The sequence below is a fragment of the Lagopus leucura genome, unplaced genomic scaffold (genome assembly GCF_019238085.1).
Source record: "Lagopus leucura isolate 7727_CA_CO unplaced genomic scaffold, USGS_WTPT01 Super-Scaffold_100021, whole genome shotgun sequence".
In the NCBI taxonomy this organism is placed as follows: Eukaryota; Metazoa; Chordata; class Aves; order Galliformes; family Phasianidae; genus Lagopus; species Lagopus leucura.
Window position 1 is genome coordinate 10,634,597 of NW_024962274.1, and position 26,623 is coordinate 10,661,219.

General features: G+C 57.3%; 1 protein-coding gene across 3 annotated transcripts; it reads left to right on the forward strand.

The window, feature by feature from the left end:
• The first annotated feature begins 5,309 nt into the window (after positions 1–5,309).
• On the forward strand, positions 5,310–25,204 carry LOC122183958 (diacylglycerol kinase beta-like). Of its 3 annotated transcripts, none has more exons than XM_042878447.1 (26): positions 5,310–5,409; positions 8,669–8,919; positions 11,346–11,422; positions 12,209–12,365; positions 12,472–12,534; positions 12,841–13,080; positions 13,494–13,664; positions 14,180–14,229; positions 14,310–14,384; positions 14,461–14,580; positions 15,109–15,226; positions 15,318–15,406; positions 15,528–15,644; positions 15,723–15,821; positions 15,932–16,045; positions 16,122–16,195; positions 16,318–16,392; positions 16,490–16,575; positions 16,712–16,801; positions 16,983–17,143; positions 17,867–17,931; positions 18,214–18,304; positions 21,029–21,230; positions 22,332–22,452; positions 22,537–22,597; positions 22,718–25,204. In XM_042878447.1, the coding sequence occupies exons 2-26, from the start codon at positions 8,853–8,855 to the stop codon at positions 22,814–22,816; spliced, it is 2,682 nt and encodes an 893-aa protein (XP_042734381.1). In that variant the 5' UTR covers positions 5,310–5,409; positions 8,669–8,852; the 3' UTR covers positions 22,817–25,204. The 3 variants fall into 3 exon arrangements, with proteins under 3 accessions (XP_042734381.1, XP_042734383.1, XP_042734382.1); XM_042878448.1 differs by having other exon boundaries at positions 5,359–5,425; XM_042878449.1 differs by lacking the exon at positions 12,841–13,080 and having other exon boundaries at positions 5,311–5,409.
• Positions 25,205–26,623: the final 1,419 nt, after the last annotated feature.

A 26,623-nucleotide genomic window follows, 5' to 3' on the forward strand; every position in this document is an offset into this window, starting at 1 on the left:
TCCCACAGCTCCCATCTCTCTGTTCCCATCCTACAGCTCCCATCCTGCTGCCCCCATCCCATCAATCCCATCTCAAAGCTCCCATCCCACAGCTCTCATCTCACTGTTCCTATTCCACTGCCCCCATCCCATCGCTCCCATCCCACTGCCCATGGGGCTGAGCTCAGGCAAACCCCATTGCTCACTGTGGCATTGCCCTACAGTGCTGCCCTGCTGGAAAAAGACCAAATCCCACAAACAGGCAGTGTGTCTCAGCTGCTCACTGGATCCCAGATAAAACCCCAAGGATCTGCAGGCTAAATATAGCCTGAGCCCCTGTAAATTAAACAAAAGCTTTTTGCCAGGCTCGCAGAAAGCTGGTTCCAGTGTTGGTTTTCTCTATGTAAGGTATAACTCCAGCAGGATCTGTTATTGTTAGCTGGAGCTCCCTGTGCTGCCGGCCCCCCTGGCATGGCTCTTTGGGAACACGCATCACGTAGGGCTCAGCTTCTCCCTCCCAGCTGCTGCTCCTGCCTGACCCCCACCCTGCAGTGATCCTCAGCCCCTCCTGTCCCAGCACCATCCTGCTTGTGCATCCCAGGTCCTCCGTTTGCACACACACCGCTGCCTGCCCTGCTTTCAGTGAACTCAACAGAAAAAGTCGTCCCCGAGCCTGCCATGGCTATATTTAGTTGGAACTTTTCTGTCCAGGATTCAGACTCTATTTGGAAACCTTGTGCCTTGGCTCACCGCCAACCATCCTGGTTTTGTACAGTAATCCCTCAGCATATGGCAAATGGTTCTCATCTCCTCGCGGCTGCGGCACGGCCCCAGCAGTGCGACGGCACAGCTCTGAGCTGAAAGCGAGATGGGCTGTGGTTGTGGCCCCGCATCCCCAGACTAGAAGCTCTCAGAATAGGAATATCCTCCTTATGTTGCTTTCAAGCATCTTCAAAGCTGCCCCGACCCCACGGTTTCCCAGAGCTCCAATGGATGATGGGCTGTGCAGCACAGCACCCATACATTTCTCCGTAGGTTGGCTTGGGTGAATCAGGGTTTAACACAGCCCTGTGTATGCACAGGGCTTGGTGCAGCCCCTCCATCTCCACCTGTTTGTGGGGAACTCCCTCTGCAGCTTTGCAGCACTGCAACCCTCATGCAAAAAGCAAAGCGAGGATGTGGCCTGGGAGTCCCCCAAAACCTTCAACACTTTCAAATCGGCCTTAAGAGTGCTGGGGAGGCAGGAGCTGGGGGTTTGTCGAGAGGGTTTCAGCCCCATGAGTGCAAAGGTTCCAGTTCTGCGCATAGCTCTGTGCGTGCGTAAGTGCATTACAGCATCTCTCTTGGAAACCCTCAGCACTGATATTCCAGCCCATGGAAAGCAGAACCAGAGGTTCCCAATGATGTGCGCATTTCTCTTCTTATGAGACACGGGGAGGGATGGAGCCAGCTGGGAAAGGTGATCCCGTGGCTATTTACACAGTGCTTCAAAACGGTTTAAACTCAGGATGGGAATGATGATGTATAACAAAACTACCCGCTCCAGAACCTCCAGACCTTAATCCCACACTATTATTTTAATGCAGCAGGTTAGGGGATCTGATAGAGTGTGTACTCCAAGTGATGCTTCATCTCACTCCTTGTGGCCCGCAGTGGAAGCAGCTGGGAGGTGCTGCTGGGTGCCAGGCACCTGTGGGATGTGTGGGCTTTGAGAGCCCAGGGGGTGGAGTGAGAGTCCCGCAACGCCCCAGCACTGCTGGAGCCCATCCAAGCTGTACGGCTTTGCTGAGACACCCATGAGTGTGCTCCCTACAGCGCTGTGATTCATCCGCAGCCACTCGATTCAGCTGTAGCCTTTCATCTGCCGGGAACGTGGCATTTTCTTAAATCACATGGGTCTTTTGTGATGCTATTACACACCTACGGGTCCAGCTGTTCCATCCTGGATGCTTTCTGGATGGTGCCATCCTGTCTGAAAGGCACCAGGTTCTCACACAGCTCGGGTCCTGCAGCATAGGGTGGCACTGGGTCACACCACAGCCCAGCAGCAGCCCAGGGCTGTGGGCTGTCTGCAAGCAGCAGCGCCTGAGTGCTGAGCCCTGCCTGCAGGCTGTACGCATCCACGCATCCCACAGGGTGGGATCATTTCACGTCTATTTGCCATGGCTTCTCTCCATCTCAGCTAGCCAGCCTGGGAGTCGCAGCTCGTGGTGCCAAACGCCGCCCCGCCGTGTTTATTAACGATGATTGTAAAACCTTGGCAAACGCTTCTGCCAGCAGGTCTGCAGAAACCCCGCCGGATGCGGTGCCTCCGAGCAGATGGGGCTGGTTAGGAGGTGTCACGCTGCTAACAGCACCGCGCAGCTCTGCGCTCACAGCGCGCTCCGAGCCAGCAAAGAGCTGAGCTGACAGCGCGGGGAGTGCAGCTCTGAGTGCCCGGCCGGGCAGCACCTCTTCCTTCCCTGTTCTCACTGGCTGCAACTTCTCCTTCAGCCCACCGTGCCCGTATCCTCACTGCCATCATTGCTACTGTGCAGCACCGACGCGCTCAAAATCGTGCACAGCACCACTGCACCACCAAAAACCTCCCTGAGATGCCCAGAGGCATTCAGTGAATGCTTATTGATGACATCAGCTGTTCAAGGCTGCACAGGTGCACAGGGAACCTCCATGCCTCCAAGCAGCCTCCACAACCGTTTTTCCATATATTTTGGTGAGAGTGTGATTTTCTAACAATGCTGGGTTAAAATAACCACTGGGAACTGTCACCCACAGCACCATTTTCTAAACGTTTCAGTAGTGTCATATCACATCAGTGTTAGGTGAGACCGGCACAGCGGGGCTGCATGGAAGCATCCCTCTCTGCTCTGTCAAGATGTAATTCCAGGGAGCTCCCTCCACGACTGGGATACAGGTGGAAATTCTCAGCAAAATATCCCCCTTAGCATATGGCTGTCCCCTTCTGAAGGCTACGCACTGTTGTCTTCTGCAGAGGGCTCAGCGTTGCTTGCCCACCCCAGCACCCAGGTGGAAAAGCTGTGCTGCATCCCTGCTTCACCCACACCATCCTCCCATGGCAGCCAGCTCCTGGCTGCATGGGAGAGCTCAACAAAGCGGCCAGCTCAGGAGCACTCCAGCACCGTGCCCAAGGGACACCCCTCCCCACGGCATTTTCTAATTTGAGGCAGATCTGTCACTCCGCAGGCCGCACGCCGCGTCTCGCTGTGAGTTAATATAAAGCTGCGACCACCCGCGGGCAGAGCAGGAGAGCGCATCCTTCTCACGGCCACGCAGAGCAAAAGTGAAAAGAAAAAAAAAGCCAAAAAAACAGCCTAGAAGTTTCTCCCATGGGTTTTTCCCCTTTGAAATCTGACATCTTTCCTCTCTCAGTGAGGAATGCACTGGAGGCAGCCCACTTGTCTCTGCGCTGCGGGACGGGCTCATTTTGTTGTATCTTCTCTGGGCTGCCTGTTCCTCAATGCCACAATGGGCTCTGCAGTTCCCATCTCTATCATATATGTAGTAAAATAATGGGGTTATAATGGCTGAGGATCCCTCCATGCCCTTGTGGCAGCACACAGTGGGGAATGTAATCAGGCTGAGCTGTGGCAGAGCCACACAAGACAAGGCAGCACCAGGCTGGTAGGCTCACCCATTGCAAGCCATCCTTCGGGTGGCCCTTGGGATTGGCCTTCCAGCATCTCCCCCTGTATCTCATCCTCTGAATGTGAAGATCCAGGAGGTGCCAGCAAACACTGGTGCATTTCCAGAGCTCTTCGGGGTGAAAAATGCTCGGTGCAAATCCCTGGCATGCACTGAGCTTTCCAGAGAGCCTGGCCCTGTTCTGTAGCTGGGCTGCCTCTCAGAGAGCCCTGGGGCATCGATAACCCCAAAACAGGCACCTTCCAGCTCCGTGAGGCTTTGCCATCACTTTCTGGGCTGAGATCCGAGCCCTGTGGGCAGCTGGGCCCTGCTGGGAGGAGCAGCAGAAAAAAACAAATTGTCAGGCGTCAGAGCAGGGAATTGTCGGTGACTCAGGTTTAAGAAGGAGAATTTTTGCCAAGCAAAATGTGATGGCTTTTTTGGACGGGGCTAGAAGATGGGACTGCAGCTCTGATCAATGCAGTTCTCAGGCTTCTGCTTGCGTCAATCCGGAGGGAGAGGCTCTGTGTGACCCGCGTTGTCGGTGTGAGGGTGCCCATATAGGGGGCACACAGGTTGTTCTTTCCCTCGGGCATAGCAGGATGGGGGTTGGCAGCCGTGCATTGTCTCACATTTGCCACCCTGAGGTTCTTTTTCATGAAGGGAATGTAGGGAGAAGCCACTGCCCCAGCCCTTGAGGAAGGCAGCGCAGAGCAGAGAGAGATCACCAGCAGGCTCCTGGATAATAATTTCATCTTTCTACCATTTTAATTTACTAATTAATCCTTGGAAGGAATATCTACTTGGATGCAGGGAAAGAATGGAACTCCTCCATCTGCGTGTGCTCGGCATCGCACCAGCAGCCCAGGCAAAGCCTCAGCAGCACGGTGAAGGCAGCGTGGTGTAGCAGCCGGCCCGCTGGGTTTTGTTCTGCAAACCTCACAGGGCTCCAGACAGAGCCGCTCCCAGCCCTCGGCAACAACTCGAGAGCTCCCTGGTCCTGGAGAGCCCTGGGCTCTGCTGGAGGAGCGCAGACGGAAGAGGACCGCGCATCCCATGGGCATCGCTCTGCAAAGAGCTTCACCGCTGCGTGGATTTAGGTAATTTTAGGAGAAAGAGGGGCTGGAGCATCGCAGCCCCGGGCACACAGCTGGAGCATCATAGAGGTGACACGCAGGATGCAGCGATGCCGTCCGTTCTGCCCCTCTCTGCCCGTTTCTCTCAGGAAAGTTCAGTCCCGGCTGCCAGTCCCGTTCTGCTTTTTTCCAAGTCGGAGAGCTACGTGCACGTATGGCGTCTTTAATTAGTATCAATAGAGAGAAACATAAATAAGAGACATGCCTGAAATAGTGTCACCCCCGAGCAGGCAGGCGGCCGCGTCATGGAAAGAAAATAAAAATGCTTTTTATCTCTTTTGGGCCTTTTCTGTTTGTTTGTTTGCTTGTTCCGCTCCGCAGGAAGCAGCACCCCGGAGCTGCGGGGCGCCGGGCACCGCGCTCACCCGGCCCGCGGCTCCGCACCCTCCCGCTGCCGGCGGCGGGGGCGGCTCGGCGGGGCGCTGCCCGGTGGCCGGGGGGGGGGGGGGGGGGGGGGGGGGGGGGGCTCCTCCCGGTACCCGCCTCCCTCCGGTGCCGGCCCCGCGCCCGCGGCCAGGCTCCACCTTCCGAAGGGGCCGCGGAGCTGTCAGGCTGCAGCGCCGGGTCCGCGCTCGGGAGCTCCGGCGATTGCTCCTCCTCCGCCGCCGGTCCCGCGGATGGCCCCGAGCGCCCGCCGCCGCCTCGCCTCCCCGTAAGGGACCCGAGGGGTACGGGCTGTGGGGGGCGGGAGCCGCTCGGCCGAAAGGAAAGCTTTGGGTAGGGATGGAGAGCGAGCGTGGGAAAAGCCCGAGCCTTTGGGAGCGGCCGGCACCAACTTTGCGGCGCTGCCCCTGGCCCCGCACTGGGGCTCCGGTTGTGCGGGGGGGGGGGGGCTCCGAGCAGCCCGTGCCCCCCCGTCCTCCGCGGCCGGCCCCGATCCCGTCCCGGGGCTCGCGTTTGGGTTTGGAGAGCTTCGGGAGCGCGGGGCGGGCGGGGAGGAGCCGCGCTGCTTCGGGCATCGCTGGCGACGGGAACCGCGGGCGCCGGGGCCGGGGCTCTAACCCGGGGAAAAGGTGCACGGGGAGGTGGCGGGGACGGGGCAGCGGCTTGTTTTCCCCCGGGGGTGAGAACATGGCTGCCAGCGAGCCCTGAGCGCAGCCTGTTAATGCCCGCGGAGGCTGCGTGCCGCGCTACCCTCACTGCTGTCTGAATGTGCGTCGGGTCTCAGCTCGGTACCAACCTGCTCGCCCCGCTGCTGGGAGAGCCGAGCTGCCGCTCCCGGGCAGCACATCCGACGGGGAACGGCGCCGGGGCTGCCGCTGCGCGGGGCAGATGGTCCGGAGCGCCGGGAGGAGGCTGTCTGGAACTTGTTGTTCGGGTTGTTAGTGGGGATGGAAGGGGAGAAGGGCAACTTCAAAGCTGCGGGGAAACAGCACCGTCCCACTCAAGGTGCAGCCGACCCTGGGGACTGGATGCTGCGGGGTTCCTGAGGCTGTCCCGCTCTCGTGGCTTCGTTGGTGCAGGATGCTGCTGCCTCGGGCTGGGGCTCTTCCACCAGACAGGATCTGCGGTGGTGTCTGAGCAGAGATCTAGGCTGCTCTGAGAGAATATTTGGGGAAAAAATTGATGGCAGTGAGAGAGTGACGGCAGGTGTCTGTCCCTCCAAATGCAGCGCTCACTGAGGGCGAAGCATCTCTTGACAAAGTGCTGCTCTCTGTCCCTGCCCATGGGTGTGAGGGGCTTCTGGTCGGTGCACCCTTGCACATCTCCTCTGTGCTGCAAGATGCTGGGATCCAAAGGGAGCTCTGGTGCCTGCAGAAAGCTCTTTGAGGTTGACTCACTCTGGGTTTGTTTGCTGCAGTGGGACAGGAGGGATTTCCACCCAATTTAATGCCAGGGGAGCCTTTCGGCAGCACATCGCAGGAGCAGGCAGACCCTTAGAGTAGGTGGGGGCACTCAGACTGCGGGTACTGCTTTGGGGCTGGTGGGACACAGCCACCACCTCCTTTTGGGCCCCACGAGGCACCCAGAGGGCAGGCGAGGTGCTGGGACTGCTGGAAAACCCTCTCCTCATTCTTTGTACTGCTGGAAGGAGAGCTATTTTTAGGAAGAGGCAAGTTTGATTTAATATCGTGTAATTTGCTGCTGACAATTCAGAGGCCGTCCAAATGAGCAGCAGCTGGATTCCCGAGGAGGCTTTTTCCTTCCCTCCCTAAGACCCGAGGCTGACATGCCAGAAGTGGCATTTGTTGTTCTACAGATTGATGGGGGAAAGCCTCTAAGAGTGGCTCAATCAGGGCCATGTCCTGCCCCACTGTCTCTGAGTATGGGGACAGACAGAGGGAGCTGGGAACCACAGCCAGCCCCCCTGCGCCTTTCCTTCTGCAAGCTGAACTAGCTCCACTCTCCTAGCCTCTCCCTGTATAAGAGAGGCTAGGGCAGGAAGGTTTAAGATAAAAAAACAGTTTCTGGTCCATCTAAGCAGCTCGTTTGCCTGGAAACAGAAAGCACTTGTGGGGGGTTTCAGACAGAGCCTCTGAAGTACCCAGAGACAAGCTCTGCATCCTGCGGGAGTTTGGACACAGTGTTCCCACTTGTGCCTCCACTGCACCACCCCCAGCACTCCAATAATTCCTGCTGCAGGGTTTGCTTGAGATGCATGTGTCTATGCGGAGGAGATGGGAACATCCCCTCCCTTTGCCTCCGCCTTGAACCCTCTTGTTGTGGAGGGAAATGGCTCTCTTCTTTTCCCCAGCGATTGATGCCTCGCTTTATCATCCGAGCACCCCAAGCACCATCCGAGCATCCCATCCCAAAGCATCAAATGCTTTGCTCGCACCATTCAGGCATCCCAAAGCACAATTTGAGCATCCCAAAGCACCAGTGTCTCATCACCTCCCCTGTTCATTGATGCAAAGGGATGCCAACAAGCATGCACAGAGGGCATTTGGCCCTGAATGGCCATCCCTTGGCAGCAATCATTCCCTGTCCTCCGCAGGTCCAGCTCCAACGGTTTGCCTTGAGCCACGGCTCCCAGTTTCCAGTGCTGGGCACACCTCTCTCACTCAGCGCTGTGTCTCTCCAGGCGTGCAGGTTAGGCTCACTCTGGTGCTGGAACACCGCTCCCCACCTGCCCTGGCTCTGTGTTATCCAGTTGCTTTCCACCTGGCAGCCAGCACCAAACCAGGAGCCGGCCCTAAAATCGAGATCTAATTGCTCCCGTCTGCTTCTTGAACAACAAGCGTCTCCAGGGCCGGCTGCGTGTCCTCGGGAAGCTGACATTTCCCCTGGACCTCAGCCACCGATTCGGTTAAGTGAAGAAGCTAATAAATTTTGAAGCCTGCAAATTGATCGGCTGGAGACTGCCACTTTGCTTGAAGCCCTCTGACATTTCCTCTGGGGCACAGCCTTCCCCAGCACTTTTCTTCGTGTAGGTTCCCCCTCGCCTGGTTTAGAACATAGATTTTCATTAGAAAAGATTATCAGCTGTGGGAGCCAGTGAAAGGTCAGGGCTGGCTCCGTGGATGGAGCTGCAATCTGTGAGTTTCCATTCGTTCACATCCTCTGCCCTGCAGGCATCGTGAGCTGTGTCTTCTGTAATTAATAGCCTCATTTTTTCTCCCTGTATCGTGTTGAATTCCCTTGCAAAATGCTGATGGGGAAGCTCTGGCCAGGAGCAGTGGGATGTGTTTCACTGAGGTTACGCAGGGAATCCCCCCATCTGAGGCAGCTCCTCCAGCAGGTGTTGAGCTCTGGGGGGAGCAGTGGCTCAGGTTGCCCCTTGGGTCCCAAAGGGTTGGGGAGCTCTGTGGGTCCCAGCAGGACCACACCAGGGGTGACCTGCTGCTGTGAAAGCAGTCTCACCCTCCATGTCCAAGCTCAGGAGCCCTAGTGACAGCCAAGGCCATTGGTCCATCTGGGATGGAGTCTTGGTGCCACTGATGCCATCCTCTCTTTCTTTCCCTCTGCAGGGAGGAGGGTACTGGCCAGGTGCTCCGGCCGTGGCTGCCCTGAAGCTCTCAGCCTCACTGCCGGAGCGATGCTGTGCGTGGGACCAGAACCCCTGTGCCCCTCACAGTGCCGACGTGAGCCAGCATGGCGATGAGCCCAGACAGCTCCTAGAGTGGTGGCCGGTGGCCCCGCAGCGGCCCCAAGATGAGTGACGGGGGCTGGATCACACTCAGCCCCGCTGAATTCGCCCAGCTCCAGCAGTACACTGACTGTGAGTAGTGCTCCTTGCATGGCCCGGCTCCCAACACCCAGCTCTCCTGCGTCCTGCCCCTTTGCAGCTTCACGGCCATGGGGACTGGCTCACAGCTCCCTGCCTGTAGTTTAAGCATGCACAATTTGTCCTTGGAGATTTGGGTCAGTTTTGATGGCGCTTGGGACAAGGAGGCTCGGCTGGGTCCATCACCTGCAGGAATGCCCAACCTGCAGCTCCTGGCCACCGCAACGGAGAAAACATCAGATGCATCCACTGATGCTTCTGAAAAACGAGAGCAGAGCTGCTGTGCTCCCCTGGTGTCCGTCACCTCCCTGCAGCGGGGCTGGGGCCCCAGGGACCAGCCCAGTGTCACTCAGAGCACTGCAGCCCCATCCCCAGAAAGCCCCCGCGCCGGGGGGCAGCGGCGCAGACGTGAGCACAGCTCCATCCCTCTGCAGGCACCCACATTTGTCGGCAAAGTGAAATGCCAGCGGGGAAAGCGGGCGGGCTTTTCCCAAACACACGGAGCTGCGCTACAGCTCAGCTCTGGCTGCCAACCCTCTGCGATGATTTTGCTTTTGCAGAGAAGGAATTTTGCTTTTGCAGAGATGGAATTTTGCTTTTGCAGAGATAGAATCACGAGCCTCAGATAACTTTTATAGAATCATAGAATCACAGAATGGTTTGGGCTGGAATCCCATCCAGTCCCAAACCCTGCCACGGGCTGGCTGCCCCCACCAGCTCAGGCTGCCCAGGGCTCCATGAATCTTGGCCTTGAGCACCTCTAGGGATGGGGCACCACACTTCTCTGGGCAGCAATGCCAGCGCATCACTGCCCTCTGAATATAGAATTTCTTCCTAATACCTCATTTAAACATCTTTTAATTTAAAGCCATTACCCCTTCTCCCATCACTGCACTCCCCAGTAGGGTCCTCTCCAGCTTTTCTTCCACAGCCCACGTTAGGCACTGGAAGGCTGCTGAGAGGTCTCCCCTTCCCGTGTCCAGACTGAAACCCCCAGCTCTCAGCTATAGCAGAAGTGCTCCTACCCTCTGAGGATCCTCATGGCCTTCTCTGGACCCACTCCAACTGGTCCATGTCCTTGTGCTGGGGGCCCCAGGCTGAATACAGCACTGCAGGTTGGGGCTCAGACAGTGGAGCAGAGGGGGACACTGCCCTCTCTGACCTGCTGTCCATGCTGCTTTTGATGTAGCCTGGAATACAGTTGGCTTTCTGGGCTGCAAACACACACCGCTGGTTCATATTCAGTTTTTCACTCACCAGCACCCAAGTCCTTCCCTGCAGCTCTGCTCACCACCCTCTCATTGCCCAGCTGACATCTGTGCTTGGGGTTGCCCTGACCCCGTGCTTGGGGTTGCAGGACCTTGCACTTGCTTTATGTGGTTCTCGGGGCTCACCTCTGGAACCTGCCCAGTTCCCTCTTCAAAACAGCCCTTACTTCAGTGCTGAGCACATCTCCCCTGGGCACGGTGCTGCAGGTGAGATGGGCTGCAGGCAGGGGTGCAGCATTGCTGCCGGCACCTCATCCTTCCTTTTCAGAGAACGAGCTCTGCGTTATTTAATCACAGACTATAAAACGCCATCTGTAATGCTGAGTTTGTGCACAGCATCTTCGTTGTGTTAATCAAAGTTTGGCAAGCGAGGCTTGCTCGGGAGGTGGGGGGCGGCTGCAGCAGGGAGCTGGGAAGGAGCTGGTGTTTTGTGCAACTGCAAATATCCTTCCCGTCTCCAGACACTGCTCTGCCATCCTCATACGATGCACAAGGGGCTAATCATGGGAATGGAAACGTTTTGAATGACAGTGCAGCTTGTGAGCAGGCAGAAGGGATATTTTCTAGCAAAAGAAATACAGCTGCCACCCGAAGGGCAGGGGCGTGATGGATGAGCCATCCTTCCCCTCCCTGAGGCAGGGGTGCGGAGTCCAAATGCAGCATTTCCCACAGCCTCCTTCAAAGCACTTGGGTGCTGCTTAGGTGTTGGCTCCAGGAGATGAACAGAGACAGAATGAGAAGCCTGACAATGGACAGGAGCCTTGCTGCAAGGCTGAGGTTGTCCCATGGAAATTGGGCTGATCCCAAATCCTGCACCTTATGGGGGCCAGGAGCTTCCCAAGGTCCTTCCTGTCCCAACCACCAGCTGCATTGGCCCCACATCATGTGTCTGTCCCATAGCACTCGTGGCCCGTACCCCCAGTGGAAGAGCAGGAAGTAGCTCTAACCCTGCATAGAGAGGAATTAGCAACAATAAACAGGCATTGTGTGACCAAGAGCCACTTAAATGTCCCCCTGAAAGTGGGGCACAAATGGATCCTCCCAGGGCATGCAGGGACCTGGTTGTTTGTCAGTGAGGAAGCTTGTTGCTACATGCAGTTGTCAAAGGGGGCTTGCTAGACCATGCTCAGTGCAATGCTTTTGCCTCCCCAGACTCCACCAAGAAGCTCAAGGATGTCCTGGAGGAGTTCCATGGGGATGGTGTCCTCTCGAGGTACAACCCTGAACAGGTACAGCCCTTTCCCATCCAGCCTTCCCCACCGCCTGCTCGGCCACACCAGCACAGCAGATGCTGCTGGGAGACCCCAGCTTCCTAGTCATCTCCCCCATCATATCCTATCCCATCCCACCCTTCCCATACTATCCCACTCCATGCCATAGCACCCATTCTACTCCCTCCCATCCCATCTTGTCTCATCCCATCCCATCTCCCTTGCCATCCCATCCCATTTCATCCCATTCTGTCCCATCTGAGCATTTTTGGCACTTTCTTGCCAGGCAGGAGCAGAGAAGTGATTTACTCTCACTTACCCCTTGCACTTCCCACAAAGCAATTTATTTTGCTGTTGCCAACCTGGGGACATGGGCAGGCCCTGTACCTTGTCACACTCACCTGGAGAAGGCTGGGGTTGTTTGTTCCAAGTGGTGCTTTTAGTGAGAGCTATTATTGTGCCAGCATGACAGAGCCTTTCAGGAGGGCCGTAATCACTGGAAACGAGGTGAAATGAGAAAATCAGTGGGCTGAAAGCTGCAAGGAGAAGCAGCAGAACCACCTCGCTATTCACGCTCACTGTGGGACCCCACACAGAAGGAGATTTCCCCATGTGGGAGGCAGTTATGTTGGCACGGGGGAGTGTGGCTGGAGCTGCAATCACTTCACTCCTCCCCTGCCCTTTGGGAGCCTTTCACCTCCCCCAGCACATCCCCAGTCCCCGTAGCCACCAGCCCATCGCTGGGCAGGACGCAGTGCTGCAAGGGCAGGGATGCAGACACCACAGCCCCCTGTGCCCCTGCAGCCCATCGACTACGAGGGCTTCCGCCTCTTCATGAAGACCTACCTGGAGGCAGAGGTGCCCGAGGAGCTCTGCCAGCACCTCTTCACTTCATTCAAGCGGAAGAGCTGCCAGGCAGCCCCCGAGGCCCAGCGCCAAAGCCCCAACGTCTCGCAGCTCGGTGAGCCCGCTTGGCACGAAGCTGGGCACCGCAGCCTGGCTCTGTCCCATCGGCTCTCCCTGCCCTGGGGAGAACAGAGCTTCATGGTGCCGAACCTGTGTTTCAGAGCCCAAGTCGCTTGATGCCGGCATCTCCATCCAGACTGAGGTGGCCTGCGCTCCTGTCACAGGTACCGCGTGGGGCCATTTGATGCGGCCAGCACTGCGTCCCCCCACTGCTGGGTCTGCAGCGTGCGGAGATATCTGCCGAGAGAGCACATTAAACTGCAAAAGCAATAGGAAAAGCACGCAGAGGACGGTGTCCTTTCCATCCAGACCCCGGCACACATCCCTAGGGCGTGGGGGCTGAGCATGGTGCGGGACTGACGGGTCAGAATATGGGCCTGCTGGTGGGCTAGTGAAGAGGATGTGGTGGCTAGTGATGGGAGGGGGGCTGCTGGAGGCTGGTGGGGGAGGCAGCCGTGTCTGCTTTGCAGGGATCAACGGGAAAACGCTGCTCAGCGCCCTGGGACGGCACACGGCTGAGCCCAAGGGCTGCCCCAGCACAATGGCTGAGCCGCAGCCGGCGGCGCTGAGCCCAGCCTCCATAGCCGCTGCCTCCCCCAGCTGGTCCCGATCGTCTTCCCAGAAGTCCACTACTGGCACCCCCTCTGCTCACAACTCCTCAGGGTCCTCAAAGATCTCCTCGGGGTCCCTGCTCAGCCCCCAGTCGCCAGGTGAGCTCGGCCGGGGCTGTGCAGGGAACAGGTGACAGGGGTTCCCTGGTGCTGTCCCTGGGGCAGCAGCGGTGACCTTTCCAGTCAGGCAGCCTCCCGGTGCCTCAACACCTTTGCTTTGCAAACTGAAGCCATCGGTCCCATCCCGCAGAGCTGCCGCTACTCAATGTCTTAATTACCTGGCAGCAGGTCCTATGGAGAGGGATTAATGAAGTGCCTTCCCGCTGCCTGAGGAGCGAGCGGCCATCTGCTGCGGGTAGACCGCATGGGCTGTCCCCTGCTCTGGGCACAGGTGGCATCACCCGGCCCTGCTCCACGTCCTCCACATCACCTGAGTCCTGTGGAGCATCCTGCAGAACCCCTTGGCCCCCTCCCGATGCACAGCCCAGTGTGTGTCCCCTCCCTCCTCGCAGGCTCCAGGAGTTTGGAGAAGAGGCTTCCCTTCAGTCTGCGGAAAAGCCACAGCGCCCTGAAAGCTGCCCCCCAGCACCCTCCGGCCCCCCTGGCTCAGGTGGTCTACCTGAAGGACATTGTTTGCTACCTGTCCCTGCTGGAGAGAGGACGGGCAGAGGACAAGCTGGAGTGTGAGTGGCACCCCTGCACTACAGGCTGCTGGTTACTGGGTGAACTGGGAGGAGTGGGAGGGGACAAAGCTGGGCTGGCTTCAAACTTACGGGGCTGCAGGAGCCAACGTCCTTGGCAGTGCCCTGTTTCTCCATCCCTGTTTCTATCCCCTTTGGGCTGTAATCCCTGGGTTAGGTGCCTCTGGTACCTGGCAGCAGCTGTTTGGGGAAATGGGAGTTTAGCTGGGCTCAAAGTTTGTCCCAGGTGGGACCACTGCAAAATGCTGAGCAGCGTGAGGCCACGTCCCTTCCCACAGGAGCCCAAAGGGAAATGTGAGCACACCACAGGGCCTGCAGCAGCCCCATGGGTGCACGTGTGACCTGGGATCAGTATGCCTTTCTCTCTGTTGTTGAAGTTACAAGCCCTTCCCCAACAGAGGGGGGAGTGCGTGGTGTGAGTGTGGTGGGGGCAGGGAACCAGGGTGGCTTCTGGGGACATGGAGTCCAACCTACAGTGGCTTTTATTCTCCCTTCAGTTATGTTTCGCCTATATGACACCGATGGGAACGGCATCCTGGACAGCTCGGTAAGCCTGAGGAGGAGAAACCAAGGGCAATTTGGGATGAAAGGCAAGGGCACTGACCTCATCCACTTCCCTGTGCACAGGAGCTGGATCGTATCATAAACCAGATGGTGCACGTGGCTGAGTACCTGGAGTGGGACTCCACTGAGCTGAAGCCTGTGAGTGCCCAGCGGGGGCTTGAGAGTCCAGGGGCTGCGAGCTGCACCCCGCTGCAACCTCCCCTCCTGTCCTCAGATCCTGAAGGCGATGATGGAGGAGATCGACTACGACCACGATGGGAACGTGACGCTAGAAGAGTGGATCCGGGGCGGCATGACCACCATCCCCTTGCTGGTGCTGCTGGGAATGGAGACGGTGAGACGGGAGAGCTGGGCACGGAGCGAGGCCGCAGCAGCAAGGCTGCAGGAGCCACGGGAGGGCAGCCTCCCCTCGGCAGCCCACGCGGGCTGCGTTTGTTCTGCAGCATTGCAGTGCGCTCCAGTGCTGCGCGTGTTCAACCCAAATGAGGAGTGGGGGTGGTTTTCACCCCCCTTTATTTCCACGTCTCATTTTTTCATCCTGCCGAGCTTTACATCCCCAAGCTGCATCCAAGTCCTTATCCAAGCCCCCTTCCATGTCTGATTTGCAGGGAAAATTTATTCCCAGTGCCCATTCTAGTGTTTGCTTTCTAAGGAGGGGTGGGTGGGCAGATTGTCAGGCAGGAATTTGAAGTGGCTCCTTGAGAGTGCTGGTGCCCAAACACAGATTCAAGAGGCGTGCTCTTCCATGAGGGGCTCAGCCTGGAGCCAGCTTTATTTGCTCTTGGTGGCAAGGATGTAGGAGGGACAACATGGGGAAAGGCAGCAGGGAATGAGCCTCCTGCTCCTCTCGGCTGCCCTGCAGAATGTAAAGGATGATGGGCAGCACGCCTGGAGGCTGAAGCACTTCAAGAAGCCTGCCTACTGCAACTTCTGCCGCACCATGCTGCTGGGTGTCCGCAAGCAGGGCCTCTGTTGCTCCTGTGAGTCATGTCCCTAGGGCACCCCAACCCTGCTGGGTGCTGCGGGGCTGTAGGGGAGAGGGTCACTCACCTCCTGCTTCCCTCCCACCAGTCTGCAAATACACCGTGCACGAGAGGTGCGTGTCCAAAGATATTGCCTCCTGCATCAGCACTTACGTGAAGTCCAAGAGGAACACCAATGTGAGTAGAGGGGACAGACCAGCCTCTGAAATCCCAGAGGAGACCACAGAGGACCCAGACCCAGAGGAGATAGAACAGCTGCCGGGGGTCTGCGGGTGCAGCATCCCTTCTCCTCTTGCAGGTGATGCAGCACACCTGGATTGAGGGCAACTCCCCCGTCAAGTGCGACCGATGCCACAAGAGCATCAAGTGCTACCAGGGCATCACCGGCCTGCACTGCGTCTGGTGCCAAGTCACCGTGAGTGGGAACGGTCGGGGGTTGTCACGGGAGGGGGTTGTCACCTTTGTGTCACCCCGCTGACGTCCCCCCCTTCAGCTCCACAACAAATGTGCCTCCCACGTCAAGCCGGAGTGCGATGGGGGCCCTCTGCGGGACCACATCTTGCTGCCTTCCTACATCTGCCCTGTGGTTCTGGTGCGTGGCCACCCTGTCCCCACACCCCTCGGTCCCTGCCCTATCCCCATGCCCCCCGGTTGCTGCCCCATCCCCACAGCCCCCCCACCCGCCCTCGCTGTGTCCCGCAGGAGCGGCAATCCCACTGCCGCAGGTCTGACAGCGAGTCCCCAGCCGGCACCAGCCCTGAGGATGGGCAGAGCTTCAAGTTCAACTCCACCACAGTGGATGGGCAAGGGCTGCAGGTAGGATCTCCCCCCCAAGGCTGCGGTCGGCCGTGCTCTGCTGGGTATTTCAGCCGTCACCCTTTCTGCCTTCCAGATCAGCCCCCGGCCTGGGACACATCCCCTGCTGGTGTTTGTGAACCCCAAGAGTGGAGGGAGGCAAGGAGAGCGGTAGGTTGTACCCCTGCCTGGTGACAGCATTCCTCCGTGGCCCCACCGCCACCAGCTCGTTGGGATGCCCCAGCCACCAGACAGCATCCCCTGTGGCATCTCTCACTTTTCTTTTCCTGTAGGGTCCTCCGAAAGTTTCACTACCTGCTCAACCCGCGGCAAGTGTACAACCTGGACCGTGGTGGGCCTGCTCCTGGGTACGGAGGTGCTGCGGACACTCGCCAGCCCCCACAGTCCATCCTGATGCCCATCCATCTCCTGCATAAACCATTTTCCTCTCTCTGCCCTGTCCAGGCTGAGCTTTTTCCGGGACACTCCAGATTTCCGTGTTCTGGCCTGTGGAGGGGATGGCACCGTGGGCTGGATCCTGGACTGCATAGGTGAGCAGGCTCTGTAGCCCCTGAGTACAGAAAACTACTGGGTAGAGGAAGGACATCAAGAGGAGTATGAAACAAGCCTAACCAGGGCACAATTCATTCATCACAGCCCCAAACTCTCTTTCCCCTTGTGTTGCAGACAAGGCAAACTTGCTGAAGCACCCACCAGTGGCCGTCCTGCCTCTGGGAACAGGCAATGACTTGGCCCGGTGTCTGCGCTGGGGTGGAGGTGAGCATCACTCTGATGGGATGCAGCCCATGGGGACCCTGTGTGACTGTGGGGTGCTGTCCTGGGGCTGGGAGGCACACAGCTGGGACAAGGGCAAATGATGTGCCACGTGAGCAGCCTTCAGCTGCGCCCTGTCCCATTGGCATGGATGCGCTCCTCTTCATCCTCCTCCAACGTGCAGGCTATGAGGGCGGCAGCCTGATGAAGGTGCTGAAAGACATAGAGCACAGCACGGAGGTGATGCTGGACCGCTGGCAGATAGACGTGATTCCCAGTGACAAGGAGGCCAATGGGGACCCTGTCCCATACAGCATCATCAACAACTACTTCTCCATTGGGGTGGTGAGCAGTGGGGCCCCTCAGCACCAAGGAATGGGGAGGGACGTGGTGGCCAAACTGAGCAAGGAGCAGCAGAACCCATCGGAGCATCCCTGTGCAGCTGTTGCCCCAAACCTGCAGATCAGGGCCTTTGGGGTGATTGATTCCTCTGCCCCGTGAAATAAATGCTCCTCAGCTGACAGGAAGTCAGGGAGTGGTGCAAATGGGGATGGCTCCCATGCTTTCTGATCCTGTCTCTCCTCCTGTACTCATTTGAGCCCTCTCTGGGGGTGAGCCTCATAAGAGCAGGGATGGCTGGCTTGTGTCATTCCGCAAACACAATAAAAGCCTTTCTCAGAATTTGGTGAAACTCTCCATTTGAGCTTGGGTCCCCCACCCTGCAACTCCCCCTCCCTGCTCTTCCTTGCTTGTGTTCCCAACCTCCCTCTTGGCATTGTCTTTCTGTTTTTATTGTTGTCTGAAATAGCAGCGCTTGAATGCAAAAATACTCACAAAATGTCTCTCTTCCAAGCTGAGGGTGCTGCAAGAGCCAAAGGAGCTCTGACAGAGTTCAGGAAGGCTTGGGGTCCCAGGGGTGGGTCACAATCTGGTGGAAGCTGTGTGGGAGCCCCATGCTATGGGGCCGGCAATGAGGGCGAAGGGCTGAGCCCCTGTGTCCCAATGCACACACAGGGAGGGGGATTCTGTTTCCCAGCCCTTTCCAACCTGCACCACCTTTCCTTGCAGGATGCCTCCATTGCCCACCGCTTCCACATCATGCGAGAAAAGCACCCTGAGAAATTCAACAGCAGGTAAGGGCTGTCCAGCTGCTGTGCCACAGCTGCAGGGCCATTTGATGTCCCCAGGAGCCACTGTCCCCAAGTCCCTGCATGCTCATGCCTGCTGCTGGCCATGCACATCTCAGTCCTCACTGGGTGCTCCTGGTGCACTGTAGCCAGCGTCCATCCTCTGTCATGCCTCCAAGCAAGGGGGGGAGGCTGGGGAGCCTCATGTCCCCAAAGGGAACCTTGTGGGGTGGGCCAGGGGAGTTGCTGCTCACATGTGGGATGCTAACACCACTCCCTGTGCCCTAGGATGAAGAACAAGCTGTGGTACTTTGAGTTTGGCACATCGGAAACCTTTGCGGCCACCTGTAAGAAGCTCCACGACTACGTTGAGGTGGAGGTGGGTTTCCAAGAAGTGAAGGTGGGCATTTGGAGAAGGCTTTACCAGGGTATCAGAATCATAGAATCAAGGTTGGAAAAGACCACTGAGATCATCTAGTCCGACTCCAGCCCACCGTGCCCACTGCCCACAGCCCTCAGTGCCACATCGCCACAGCTCTGAACACCTCCAGGGATGGTGACCCCACCTCCCTGTGCAGCTGTGCAGTGCCTCAGTGCCCTTTCTGAGAAGGAATGTCTCCTGATACCCAAGCAGTCCATGCCTTTGGATAGAGCTGTGGTGCCCTGGGCAGCAGAGAGGTGGGGAATGTTGTTGGGTGCCTGTCTGAGGATTGGGTGCCCAGTGCCCAGACCTCTGCAGCCCACAGAGCTGGAGTGATGACAATATTCAATTTTTGATAAATAATCAAATCTGATTCTTTCATAATCAATTATGTACTAACTCAAGAATATAATTACTGCTCGATAACCAATGAGCAGGAGCAAGAGCTCACGTCTCCCCAGCCAAAGCATCCCACAGCCCTCCCCATGTCCAGCCCACTCTGCTGGCGTGCTGAGGGATGTGTGCCCACACTGGCAAAGTGAGGAGGCTCAGGGGGAACCGGGCACACCGGGGCAGTGCTGGCTGAGGGGCTGCATGCCGCCTCTCCAAGCCCATCCTGCACCTCCAGCGCAGGGCTCGCCGCGTGGCCAGCCAGCTGCAGGCAAAAGAATAGCCCTGTATTTTTTCCCCTTCCAGCTGTATTTGAGAGTGTGCCTGGAATATTCTCTCTGTAAACTCAGTGTCTGCTCGCAGCCGTCTTTGGATTACATGGAAACAGCCTTTAATTAGAGCAGGGAGGAGGGACCGCTGCGTGCCAGCGGTTGCTAAGAGCTCTGTCATTTTGCAGTTTGCATTGGTGGGGTTTGTGCCGTGCTTTTCTGCAAACTTCCGGCTCTCCTTATCTCGGGATAAATGCCCCTTTTAGAACTTATTCTGGAGGGCTACAGAAAGAAAAACCCATGGTGCTGGCGTGCACTGGGCCACGCAGCCCCAGCGCTGGGGCACTGTGGTGTTGGAGCCTATTTACATGCTGGGGTTCTCTGCTAACCCTAAAGCTCAGCCTCCCGTGCCGGCAGGAAAGCGTTAAGGCGACGGCATTTTAAGCTGAAAGTAGCAGCCCTTCAGCTCCGAGGCAACTGTCATCCTCACAGAGAAATGGCAGTTTTGTTTTGGAAATTGGCACTCGTTCCAGTGCAGCTCCTGGAAATGAATTTGCTTTTTCCCCAGCTGCAAATTTCTCCTTCCAGCGCCGCTGCCAGCACGCCGCCAGCTGCCCCCGCTCAAAGAGCCCTTTGTGGCAGGCTGGCACATGGAGCGGGGCTGCAGGGTTGCAGGGCTGCAGGGCTGTGGGGAGAAGGGCAGCTCCTGCTCCGGGGGTCCCACAGCACATGGTGATGCTGAGGTCCCATCCCATCCCATTGAGGGCGATGATTGGTGCATTGGCCACAGCATGGCCAGCTTGCTGTGTACCCGCTGCTCACAGGGTTTGCATCGTTCACAGCAATCATCATGTTATTAAAATGCACTGAGAAATAAGGGATGGAAGGCCAGCCTTGGTGAGGTGGCTCTTTGCCTGCAGACCAGAAGCCCTTTGCATTTCAAGGCAGGGCCAAACCGTCTCTGAGCGGGGAGAGGGCACAGAGCTCTGAGCCTGCAGAGATGCCCACTTATTACCATCCAGCCCATTCCCCATACCAAAAATAAGCTCAAGCCCTCCACTCCAGCTCCAGCAAAACAACTAGAGTGTGGGCATCAGCGGGGTTCTATCAGCCAACTCACATTTCCTCCTGGCAAAGAGACACAAGGGACAGAAATTCCTTCACTTCCCCAAATACAAGAAGAAAAGTGCTCTGGTGTTTGCTGAAGTGTAGGCTGGCAGGTAGGGAACAGATGCCTGGGGAGAAATGCAGATGCTCAAAGGGAAATACAGATGCTCTAGAGAAAATGGAGTTGAAAGCGAGAGACGGATGCTGCCCACAGCAATCCTGACTTCAGAGGGATCCAGACAGAGGAGCCCTTGTTTCTTCAAACCCAAGACTCCGTCTTTTCTGGTGGAACTGCGTGGCAGCACCCACAGATGAGGTCAGTGCCACATCCTGGGTGCCCTGGGTGTGAGAGCTGAGATTAAGGGATGCAATTCCATCTCTGTGTCCTGTGGGACAGCCATCAACAGCAGCTGTTTGGCTTTCCATGGAATTTTCAGTCCTGCTGTGTGCTGGTGAATCCAGAACACCCATCCTGGGCACTGTTCTGTTACTCTCTCCCAAAAGCTGCCATCTTTTTCTCTGTAGCCTTTAAGGCACTGCACAGCTGCACAGGGAGGTGGGCAGTCACTGTCCCTGGAGGTGTTCAGAGTTGTGGAGATGTGGCACTGAGAAACACAGTCAGTGGGCATGGTGTGGAAGGCCAGGGCTGGACCTGGGGATCTTAGAGGTCTTTTCCAACTGTAGTGAGCCTGCGATCCAATGATTCTATAATGATTTTTTCCTGGTTTCCAACAAGCACTTTAAGACAAGCCCTTTTGCATCAACCTTTGTGTAGCCAGACTGCAATTTGCTGAGGTCAGCTTAAGCAAGGGGACGAGGAAGGCTGGCGCTGCAGGAGCCCACGGGGCTGCATGGCACCAAGGGGTCCAGTTGGAGCAGGCTGCTGGGTCCTGATGTACATCTGTGTGCCTGGCAGTGTGACGGGACCCTGCTGGACCTGAGCAACACCTCCTTGGAGGGCATCGCCGTCCTCAACATCCCCAGCATGTATGGTGGCTCCAACCTTTGGGGGGAGACCAAGAAGCAGCGTGGCTACAACCGCCTGAGCAAGAAAGCACCGGAGAAACCGCACGCAGCGGTGGTGACCGACGCCAAGGAGCTCAAGTTGTGTGCACAGGGTGAGCGGTGGGAAGGACGGTGCATGGGAGGGTCTGGCAGCAGAGCTGCAGCTTTTTAAAGCTTCTCCTGCTGCAGTGCCGTCAGCATGGTGCCTTTTTGTGAGAACGCGGCCATGTGCGCGAGCTGCAGGCAGCTGGGGGGAAAAACCCTAGCACCTCTCCTCCAGTGTGCTGTGCTCCCAGCACCTCTGCCCAGCGCTGTGCCACTGGTGCCCCTGGTGCCTGACTCATCTCTGCCAGCACGGGCACAAGCAGAGGCAGAGATGGAGGCAAGGGATTGTGCAGGCAGCCCAGCTTGCCCCCGGGAGATCAGGCTGTAGGAGTTACTCAGCAGGGAGAAATCAACTGGGAAGCAACGTGCTGCTCCTGGCAGCCGGTGGGATGTGCCAAGTGCCCACTTTTTCCAGAGTCCGTGGTGGGAAGCTGCTCCCAGTGAGGCTTCTGCTGTTGTTTCCCCTGGTGCACGCACCCCATCCAAGGGCTGGAGGGGGATCTGTGCCAGGATGTGGTGCTGTTTGGCACCAGGGGGATTTTTGCTCTTGCAGTTTTGTGGGAGCAGCCACACCAAGCTGGTCAGAATGCCTCAGGATAGCAGAAGGCACAGGGTCCCTGGACAGCCTGCATCGCTGCTGCAGCTCTTCCACCTTGTTCCCTGCTTGCCTAGTCCAAAGAGGGAACCTTGAACCCATGGGACAGGGGCGGATCATGCGAGGGGGGGGCTGATTTTTACGTATGAGAGCTCAGGCTGCGCATGAATGAAACCCAGACAGGTTCAGGCTGGAGAGTTCAAGCTCGACTGATTTCCTGGAGCGAAGGCATCCTGCCAAAAGCGAGGACAAAGCGGGAGCTTTGCACCACAGGAGCTGGCCGTGGAGTTTTGCTGCTGTATGCAGACTGCTGGCTGTGCCCACCTGCAGCCGGCTCCTCGGCTCTGGGGGACTTTTGACACCCGGCTCAATATTAAATCATTTTGAAAAATGGAGCACATAGGGGCTGGCAAAGTCCGAGTCCCCCACTCCATCATCAAAAAGGAATGCACAGGAGTCCCTCGAGACATGGCGACGTGGGACCTTGGCACTGACTCCGCTCCATGTCTTGCAGACCTCAGTGACCACCTGCTGGAGGTGGTGGGGCTGGAGGGCGCAATGGAGATGGGGCAGATCTACACGGGGCTGAAGAGCGCTGGGAAGAGGCTGGCCCAGTGTTCAGCTGTCACCATCAGGTATCTGTGCCCATCCCCACACAGGCCATGCCCTGATGGGCAGTGAAAGCGGGCGGCTGCGTGATCCCCTATTCTCTGTTACAGGACCTCCAAGCTGCTGCCCATGCAGGTGGATGGGGAGCCCTGGATGCAGCCATCCTGCACTGTAAGCCCCTGGGGGGAGGAGGATGGAGTGGGAGCCGCTGAGGCGGGGGTGCTCGGTGCCTGGCCAGAGCATGACTCATGGCTGGGAGCTGCTTGCTGAGCTGCATTTGTTTATTTTTAGGTCAAAATTACACATAAAAGCCAAGTGCCAATGCTGCTGGGCCCTCCCCAGAAGAGCAGCTTCTTTTTCCTGAAGAGGAGAAACCGAACTCGAGATTAAGCTGGGTGAAATGAGCCGCAGCCCAAAGGCAACCAGACATCCTGGGCATCCTGTGGGCTGCAAACCTTCATCTCTGCACATCCTGACTTTTCTCCCTGCTTCACAAACACTGCGCTGGAAAGTGGGTGCAGGCTGTGCAGGGCAGGTCCTGCTGCAGGACCCGTGCTGAGGTGGGGAAGGATTCCAGCCCAGCCCACTCAGCCCAGCAGGATGCTCCGTCTCAGGAACGTTTGGGATCTCCTTCCCAGCTACCACAAGTATTTTCTCCAGCCAGGATCGGAGCGATGGGCAGCTTGGCGTGCAGGTGTGCTAGAACTGTTTTTTTTTCCCTTTATTTAAAGAACTACCCCCTTCCTGCCAGCAGAGCTGCAAACGAACGCATTCCTGAGAAAAAGCCGAGCTTCACTTATTTATTTTTAATCCTCCTGAAGGACACTTGGTGTTTTGCTGCACTGGCTTTCTTGTCCACCAGACCTGCACATCTGAGCAGTTATTTATTTCCTTAGCCTCGAGGACTCGGCTGCCCAACCCTCGCTTCCCTTGCTGCTCTCCAAGCAGGTTTCCATGCCTTCAGCTGGCTCTTCTGGCTTGCTTCAGAGCAGATGCAGACACAGCACTCGCTATTGGCTCTGAAGCACGATGCCACAGGCTGTGTGGGGACACAGCTCACCTGGAACAGGGGGCCGGGCTCAGGGCAGGCAGGAGAAGGCATCACTGGGAAGTGGGAACAGCCAGAGGGGATCCCAGTGGGGAGCTGCCACTGTGTTTGGACCTCGCATCTGGATTTGTATTTATGTATTTATTGAACAAACTTCAAGGGGTCATTTCCCTCCTAACGGGATGACATTGGACACAAATGCCACCCCCATTTTGGCTGGCCATCCTTGTGGCAGTGCGCCTGGCGCGGGCTGCAGCCCCCAGCAACTCCATCCTCATTCCATGCAGCTGCTGGGAGAGCGATGCAGCATTTCCCATCACCTAAAAGCTCCTCCAATTTGGAAGCGTCGCCTTTTCATTCATCCCAGTGAGGACTCACTCTGCTTCAGATGCTGTTTTTTGGGTTGGCACAGGGAGCAATGTGAGCAGCCGGCCCTCGGGTTTGTTGCAGCCAGGTCTCTCCCTGACCCGTCCCGAAGCCAAGGATGCGGCTTTGAAGCCCAGCTCCTCCCCCAGGAAACAGAGAAATGCATGACATGCCGTGAGCTGAGCGTCCCCTGGCTCCGAATAGCTGGGAGCTGCCAGCAGTGAGCCCCAGGAAGGTTTGCTGATTTCTTCTGCTGCCACACACTGCCCCCCACCTTCTCATGGCCCTGCACAGAGGACCACGGCTCCAAAATCAGCCTCCTCCCCCTTCGGCAGCCCCCTCGGTATGCTCTGTTCTGCTGAGAGCAGCATTCCCCCAAGTGCAGAGCTGCTGCCGTCGTTAGGTTTCAGAGTGAACAGCACACTGAAAAGTGTTTGCCACCCCCCCAGGCACAGACACTGTAGGCAGCACCATTCAAGTGCAGCGACCTGCACACTCCCTGCGGCACATAAATCCACCCTCCTCTGCTCCTCGCCAGGGGCAGCCATTAATGAGTAGCCAGGTGAAAGCTTATGGGACGGGTGCCAAAATAAACCCTGAAGCTCTCCTGAAACGGCAGCCTCCGTTTCTCCCAGTCCCCTCCCTGATATTATCTGCAGACCTCAACACTGGCACCTGGGGAGGATTAAAATGAAACAAAACAACGACCTCAAAGCCTGCACCGCTCTGCTTGGGGCGCAGGATGACAAGACGTGAGGGCAGGGAAATTCATAGAGGCAGGTTTGGCTTCCTTTCACTCCCCACTTAGTCTCTCAACCTGTTGTTTTGTGCTGTGACCATGGCAGAAGGTGTCTGTATGCAAGCAGCAGCATTTTTCTCCGCAGACTGATCCTTGCACCCGGTCATGGTTTGGTGGGCTCGTGCTTTGGGCAAAGATCAGTGCCAGGGCCGTTCTGCTTGGCTTTAGCAGTAGTGATGGCAGAGCAGGGGGGCAGAGGTGGTTCGGGCTGCCAGGGCTGCTGCCTCCTCTGTGGGATGCAGCATGGATCATGCCAAAGGCATCGCACAACAGGACCTGCCGCTGGCAGCCACCTTAGCCCCAGGCTCCACCCTGGGGGCTCACAGGGATCACCATAGCTGCCTGGCTCAGCCGGTGCCTCTCACACCAGCCCCCATTTATACCCCCAAAGGCCATTGGATGGAGCTCCCAGCCTCCCCAGTTCAGGCTCTGTTCCCATCCTCCTGCTATGTCCGTAGCCGTGGTTGCCTGCATGGAAATAGCGTGGTGTCCGTAGCGTAGCTTGTGTTGCCGTGTACACCTGGCCTGCTGTGGGCTTGTGTCAAATAAAGGTGGTGATGAAGCACTCAGCTGGTCCTGAGCTTGGGGGTCCCCATTTCCCAGCCATTTTGGGGGCACAGGGAGATGTGCCCCTCTGTGAGCACACAGGTGACGGCGTTTTCAGCCACAGCAAGATGGAGCCATGTTCGGTGGGAGGCGCAACAGGCTAAATTTGGAACCTGCGATGTGTTGGTTGTTTTTTTCTTCCCCAAGTAGGCTCTAAATTTAGCAGGTGCCGGTCACCAGCCCCCTCCCAACCCTGTGTGTCCATGGCCGCTGGCTCATCCAAAGGCACCACAAGGAGACCCCATGGCAGTCAGCCTGTAGCTTGGCTAGGGTTTGGCCAATTGACTCAAAGGCAAAGACAAGGCAGGGAGAGCCTCTACACCTCTCCTCTTCATCTGCAGCAGCCATCAGGTCTGACATGGGCTGTTTGTGTACCACTGCTGCTGACACCCCACAGCCCCCTGTCCACCTGCCCAACCGTGCGTCATCTGCTAATTTTACTAGTGGTGATTTAATCCTCCTCACCCTTGTGCAAAGGGAAACACGAGAGTGCCAGCTCCTGCAGAGCCCCCCAGGAGCGTCCCCAGTGGTAAGGACACCCTGTGCCCACCGCACGTGTCCCAGCAGCTTGTGAATGAGGCGTGATGGCAACTGCCCTGCTGTGCAGCATGGGAGCCAAACTGCTCACAGAGACCAGCGTCAGCCCTGGGGATGCTGATAGCCCTGCAGCACTCTGCACTGGTACAACACCTCCTGAAAAATTAGTGGCACACTTCTGTAAGGCAACCTGCAAGCCTACAGCCTCCAGATTGCAAGTCTCCAAGTCACCCTCCCTGGATCCCAAGCTGTGCAAAACACTACTTGCTGAGCACTCTCTTTTAACCTGCTCCATCAGGGATTTCCTGGGCCCTACAACTTTGTGGATCCTGAACCATGGTAGCAGGGTGTCATATTCGCTGCTTACTTCTATAAACAGGGAAACTGAGGCAATTAGCAGGGCCATGCCAGGTGCTGGGAAGTTCGTGTCCCTGTGGCTATGTCCTGAGCTAATTCCTGGTCCTCTGAGCCACCTGCAATCCTATATGGGCTGTGCTGCAGGTCCTGCTGGGGAGCCCTGAGGGTCTGTCCAGGGGTATGATTCCAGCCCACCTGCAAGCCTCCTCCTCCTCCCTGTGCCCCTGTTCCATCCCCTCACACTTCTACTCTGCCTTCCAGCCCCCGCCATCACCATCCCCCCACGGCCACTTGGGAAACCTGCAGCAACCCCTTCCCATCATTCAAATTCCTATGCAGATGGGAATCTCTTCCCACAGCCTCCTCTAAAGAGCCCTTTGAGGGCTACGAGGCGCGCAGGGGTCAAACAACATAGCGGCCGTTTGGGCTAGCTCAACTCGGGGTCCCGAAGAGGAAGGAGCCCGAAGACCCCATCAATACCACC

Bases quoted from the DNA above. Each gene is read 5' to 3' on its own strand.
- LOC122183958 (XM_042878447.1), top strand. From the start codon at position 8,853: ATGAGTGACGGGGGCTGGATCACACTCAGCCCCGCTGAATTCGCCCAG. The intron at 13,081-13,493 runs GTGAGCTCGGCC...CCCTCCTCGCAG, and splicing joins GCTCAGCCCCCAGTCGCCAG to GCTCCAGGAGTTTGGAGAAG. The intron at 15,227-15,317 runs GTGAGTCATGTC...CCCTCCCACCAG, and splicing joins GCAGGGCCTCTGTTGCTCCT to TCTGCAAATACACCGTGCAC.